The 5,938-nt window shown below is 41.2% G+C and overlaps 1 protein-coding gene across 1 annotated transcript; it reads left to right on the plus strand.

Moving 5' to 3' along the window:
* Window positions 1-477: 477 nt before the first annotated feature.
* Window positions 478-4,242, plus strand: LOC131223333 (extracellular ribonuclease LE-like). Its single transcript, XM_058218707.1, has 4 exons — window positions 478-640; window positions 1,855-2,010; window positions 2,413-2,605; window positions 3,419-4,242. Exons 1-4 carry the CDS (start codon window positions 542-544, stop codon window positions 3,706-3,708), a joined length of 738 nt encoding a protein of 245 aa, XP_058074690.1. The 5' UTR covers window positions 478-541; the 3' UTR covers window positions 3,709-4,242.
* The last annotated feature ends 1,696 nt before the right edge of the window (window positions 4,243-5,938 follow it).

The raw sequence follows: 5,938 nt of genomic DNA on the forward strand, positions 1-5,938 counted from the left end.
ATTTTATGGCTTCATCCCAAAAATGAGAGGTGTATAATCTCAGGTGGACCACACCACATGAAAACAATATTGATTGGACATCCATCATTAAAATCCTCCTAAGGCCCAATGTACTGTTTATTTGACATCGAATTGGTTGATTAGGTCATACAGTCCCAGATGAAGGGAAAAAATAAAAATCAGCTTGATCCAAAACTTTTATGGCCCCAAAATGTTTTTTAAAGGTGGACGCTCATTCAACACTGTTTCCTGTAATGTGGTCCACTTAAGATTGGGATATAACTCATTTTTGTTATTATACTGTAAAATGATCTATTTAAATAGATGGACGGCATGGATGAAACACATACATCATGGTGGGGCCCACGTACAAATGAAAGCATGGGCTGGGCGGGAAAAAAATAAAATAAAAACCAAAAGAGAGAGAGAGAGGCTATGTTACAGTAGAAGCTCTGGTCTATAAATACAAGCATCCAAGAGCATTTTCAATCCACCCAAGCCCAGTCATTTCTACTGCTAGAATCCCTTTGAAGATACAACTATGTCTGCTCGAATTGCAATTCCCATCCTTCTCTCTGTCCTGCTTCTCTCTGGGGCTCATGTGTTTGGATCTTTTGATTATTACCGTTTCGTTGTTGAGGTAATAGCCTCCCCCCCTCTCTCTCTCTAATCCTTCTTGTAGATCATTTAATATCATTGTACAAACTAAAAGGCCCACCTAATGGACAGCCCACATGTACTGATTGGTAAAGAACGGGTCTCGTTGTGATGGAGGACCAGTCAAATAATCGAAATGAAACAGCCCCAAGGGCATATGTTATATAATTTTTGCTGGATTCACGCATGTACGTAGTCCCCTCGCACATGCAGTCATAAGTGTCACTTTTCACAGGTCGAGAACATCTGACCGATGCATGAGTAGGAACAACTGTTCCTGGGCAACGGGGAGCTCTTTTTGCATTTCACTGTCCGTTTTAGGGCTAGCATGCCATCGCAACATCTGTTCTGGTTTACATTTCAACAATGGTAAGGTGGGGTCCACTTAAATGATAGCCCTGTCGTATTATGAGATAGTGGCTGTATTCTTATCTGAGTCGAATCTGGACACGGCTCCATCTAACGTAATGAAAAAGTGCAATACAATACGTGGGGTGGTGGGTGCGTCATGCATGGGATGTACAGTAAAAAAATAATTTTTCTTGTATGAAATTACTATTTTATGTATTTTATTATCATTTACACGCACACATACACTTTTTCATTGACACTGGATTGGATGCACGTGCTTCCAGCACACTACTTGTCCCTATCCATGTTCAACGGTCTCTTGATTGTGGGTCCTACTTTATTTATTTAGAAAGAAATGATCATATCACCTGTAGCTTTGTTAACTTGATAAAAAATGATGTGCATTCTAGCTTGTCTAAAAAAATAAAACTAGACATTGTGTGTCATATACAATTATGGATTACCACTTTATATGATCATATTCTAATGGGGAAACTAATATGAGATTTTGAAGATGAGTCCCACTCTAGATAAATCATAAATAAAAAGAATAAAGTAAAATTACATCTTAAACGGATACATGGACATCTATGGACGATATTTTGATATTTAATATGATTTAGAAAAGCATATCACTTTCAACAAGAGCTTAAAAATGTTTCAGATTTTTAGACCATGTTTACTAAACCAGGTTTAAATTTAGTAGAGAACAAAACGGAATTGATATTTTTCTATTCCCATCTTTACATTTTCCACTAGCCCCATGATGAATCCTTGCATCCAAACAGTCTGCTGTTGACTAATCCTGCAATCTAATGGTTCTGTGATTTTGGTACCATATTTCAGTGGCCAGGATCCATTTGCAAGGACGTCAATGGACCCGGATGCTGCAGGCCTACTACAGGGAATCCAAAAGAAGACTTCCATGTCAAGGCCTTGTACACGTACAGTGGTTCCCAGCCCATCACAAAGTGCAACACTACCAAGTTCGACGTTAATCTGGTCCGCTCATCATCTTGCATAACCCTCAAAGAAAATCTTTTATGATTAGTTAAAGGCTGACGAGATAGATAGTGTGCGGGGATATCTGAGCCGTCCATAATGTTCCCGTCAACGTGAAGATGAACATATTCAAATCTGGGATTGGCCCACAAATCATGTTGACTTCCCTTACATGACAGGATAGATGGTTGTAAAAAAAGAAAAATTAAAGAGTTCTTGCAAGAGTGAGGGTGCACCCAAAAAAGGGTAGCCCTCCAGATGGGTGCACTCCCAGTTTCCATATATGGGTCAATTTCAATATGGTAGGGGCAACCTATGTACGCTCAGATGTTCCACACGCTTGGCAGGTTCACACGTGAAAAGATGGACCTTTTTGAACAGTTAACCAAAACTCCATGACAGGTATCGAGCATCAGTGAGGAGTTGAACGAGTATTGGCCCACCATCAAGTGCCCCAGTAACAATGGGCATACTACATGGAATGACGCATGGAGATTGTATGGAGTGTGCACGGGCTTAGGTCAAAAGGATTACTTTAAGACAGCGTTGAAGCTACGGTCCAAGATCAACCTGTTCTCGCTATTTAAAAGGAACGGTAAGCTCTTCACATGGTTGCACACGCACACGCACGTGCCATACGCATGATCGAATTTTTGGGGCATCCCATCCATTCTGTGGTCAGCTAGATCAACGGTTAGATCACTCAATAAGGGCGCACTACTAATATTTTACTTTCCAAGAAAACTTTTGATATTCATTGTCTTCCTCTTATATGCTCCTCCAACCATTTTCTAATTTAATTAATGTGGACCATCTTTTCTCCCGGGCAAAGGATCAGTCTAATCCATCAAAGTAATTTATGCAGATTATGGATAGTCCATATCAACCATAGAATATTTTCTATGTATGATGAATATATAGAACATTCGTTATTGTATCAATTGATTATATGATTAGGACCATCCCATCGATGTGATTTTTGACAGGATAGGACATCAGAGGTGGGCCACACGAACTGGATGGTTCTGATAAATGATCAAACCAATTAGAGTATAATCAATATGGACCATCCGATCTCCAAGCCATTGATAGGGATGGTTAAGACTATCCAATCAATGTGATTTTTAACAATGACGGGTAACCAAAGATGGGCCACAAATGATGCATGGTCTAAATTAGTGATGACACCACATTCTTCTGTCAATTGAGCATTTGGCTAGGACCATTTGAAAAAGAAAAGTAATTAATTTTCATTAGAGATGGGCCATGCAAAATTGGATGGTTCCAAACTACTATCTAGCTCCTCACTGATCATCATCTCATGTTTGATATGTGTAAGTATGTTCCAACCATACGTTACTCAACCAAAAAAATGTTCTGATTTTATTTTTAACGTGGGTTTATACAGGAATCGTCCCATCTGTCATCGACAGCTACGATTTTGTTCTCGTCAAGAACACCATCCGCGGTGGCATCGGAGCATCAGCTGCGATCGAATGTACCATGAATGAGTGGGGTGAACATCAGATGACTGACATCCACATTTGTGTGGCCAGAGATGGTACCACAATTATTCAATGCCCCACCTTGCCAAAATTCAAATGTGACACACTAGTTTCCTACCCAATCTTCACCTTCGACATGCTTAAAGAGACTTCAATGTCCACCAACCCCATCAAAATGTCTGTCTCTGAGTGATCTCAGATGTCCTACTTTCACAGTAGAGGAAATACATGATACTCGACTAGAGGAAGTGTTCTGTATGCTTAGGTTTGCAGTTTGTGAGCGTATGGCCCTTTATTAAATAATCCAGATTATTGGTCTATTCTCTCCCACTTTAGATGGACCACTCTCAGAAATCTCCCACAAATCTTTTGGCTTTATCCAGTTTATGTGGTTGGTTACTCTATAGTAGGAAAAAGGCTCAAGATCAGGGTTCTACAATCAAAGAGATGTTTAGAGACCATCAGACTAATGGTCTGGATCATGAAAACATGGGCCCATTTTTACAAAGCTAATAACCTAAGTATAGTGTCCATGTGCCGTGGTGGAGGATCATGTATTTCTTTGCTGAAGTAGTAGTGTGTTAGTGTAGTGGTGAGGTGGGTGCATGTAGGCTTCTTGGCTCGGGAGAAGGGCATATATGCCGCTTATGTATAAGTTTGGTTCCTCCCTACCTTTTTAAGTTTTGTAATAAAGAGCCCCCAATATAAATATGCTTTAGTTTATTAATTTTTATTCTATATTTGCACTTGCTAACTGTAGAGAGAGAGAGAGAGAGAGAGAGAGAGAGAGAGAGAGAGAGAGAGAGAGAGAGAGAGAGAGAGAGAGAGAGAGAGAGGTTCACATTCAATTAACAAATCTTGTAACTTGGGTTGGGTTAGGCTGGGCTGAGCTTATTCCAAGCCTGTCTGGAGTTGTTTAACATAGACCCGAGCCTGCTGCTGGTACTGGCCCATGATGAGCCAAAACAGTTTAGCCCGTGACGGCTCAAAATGTATGTTTATATTGGGCCTGAGCCTAAGGTTTAGTTCAGTTGGGGGAGGAGAAAAAGAGGCATGGGTTGGAGCAATAACATAAGAAGTAAAAATGGTTTCACATTTTAATGTATATTACAAAATTGCTTTTGTAAACCCTAATGCGCTGAGATTGGTCAGACTTGGGCTGAGCCTATCGGCTGCTATACACGGACCAAACCCAGCTAGATTTAGAACCAGTGCAACTTTTAAACCCAAGTACGGCGCTCAGGCCTAATACTCTAGACCAAGTCTAACCCAAAGCCGGCCAGGCCTGAAAACCCAAAAGGCTAGACCAGCCCATTGACTGCTCTATCCATTATTGGCTCGTGCCCGGCAATCCTGGGCCAGGCTCCTTGCCAAATTTAGGAGCCTAGGCCCTGGCCCTACTGGGTTGCCTTGCCCATTGCCACCCTCAGTTACGACTGTTTAACTTGTGCAAGTTTTCAGCCTATCCTATCTATCAGATGAGGACTGTCATTTGCTCTGTATAACCACAATATAAGCTGAAAAAAAGAAAAAAAAACAAGAAGGGAGGATGGCCAAAGCTAATAGGAACAGTATAAAACTGCCCCCCATGCTGTGTGGCCTGTTTGATTTTTTGTATCTTCTCTTCATTCCTATGATTAACACCTGATTAATAGGTTTCACTGATACGGGCCCATGGCGGGCCCACAGAAAAACCTACGGTTGGCATCCCAAACTTATTATTCCATGTGGTGTAGCTCATCTGAGTTATGGATATAGCTGACTGTAGGCCTCACAGCTAATATTGAGAATGGAGCCTGATGGATGGAGTGGATTTTACATATACAACATGGTAGGCCCCACCGACGTACATGATTTCGGTCCATCTATTCATCGGGACAAGCCAATTATAACACGAAGCCAATGTAAAATCCATTCCCAGCTCTAAGGTCGGCCATGTTGTACATGTGAGATCCAGTCCATTCATTAGTTGAGAATATACACATAAACCCAATCAAAAACTAAAATGGGCCACACCAATGGTTAAAATATGAAATCTCACAAAATTAATAATTTCACACGATGTGGGCCGCCTGAGTATTGTATTAGGCTGTTTTTTATATCCTCTCTTGGTCTTGGTAAGTTACACCTGATTAACTGGTTTGATGAGAGATACACATTATGGTGATCGACCACACAAATCTATGGTTGGCATCTTATCCCCACTGTTCCATGTGGCACGGCCTGTCCGAGTTGTCGATCGAGCTGGATTTGGACTTAACATGGATAAAGGAACTGGATTGACGGAGTGGATTTTAATGGTGGGCCCCACATGCTTCGTTTTGCAGCTGTTGTAGAGGATTCCAGTTCAGACGGCTATCACATGCCTTCTTCGCCTATGACCCTGGGCACAGAGATATACCTGTGCCAAGGCTGTGTGGGGC

This window comes from Magnolia sinica, chromosome 13 (assembly GCF_029962835.1).
Source record: "Magnolia sinica isolate HGM2019 chromosome 13, MsV1, whole genome shotgun sequence".
Classification (NCBI taxonomy): Eukaryota; Viridiplantae; Streptophyta; class Magnoliopsida; order Magnoliales; family Magnoliaceae; genus Magnolia; species Magnolia sinica.

Excerpts from the sequence above, each read along its gene's own strand:
- LOC131223333 (XM_058218707.1), top strand. The coding sequence starts at position 542 with ATGTCTGCTCGAATTGCAATTCCCATCCTTCTCTCTGTCCTGCTTCTC. Across the intron at positions 641-1,854 it reads ATTACCGTTTCGTTGTTGAG|TGGCCAGGATCCATTTGCAA; the intron begins GTAATAGCCTCC and ends ACCATATTTCAG. Across the intron at positions 2,011-2,412 it reads CCAAGTTCGACGTTAATCTG|GTATCGAGCATCAGTGAGGA; the intron begins GTCCGCTCATCA and ends ACTCCATGACAG.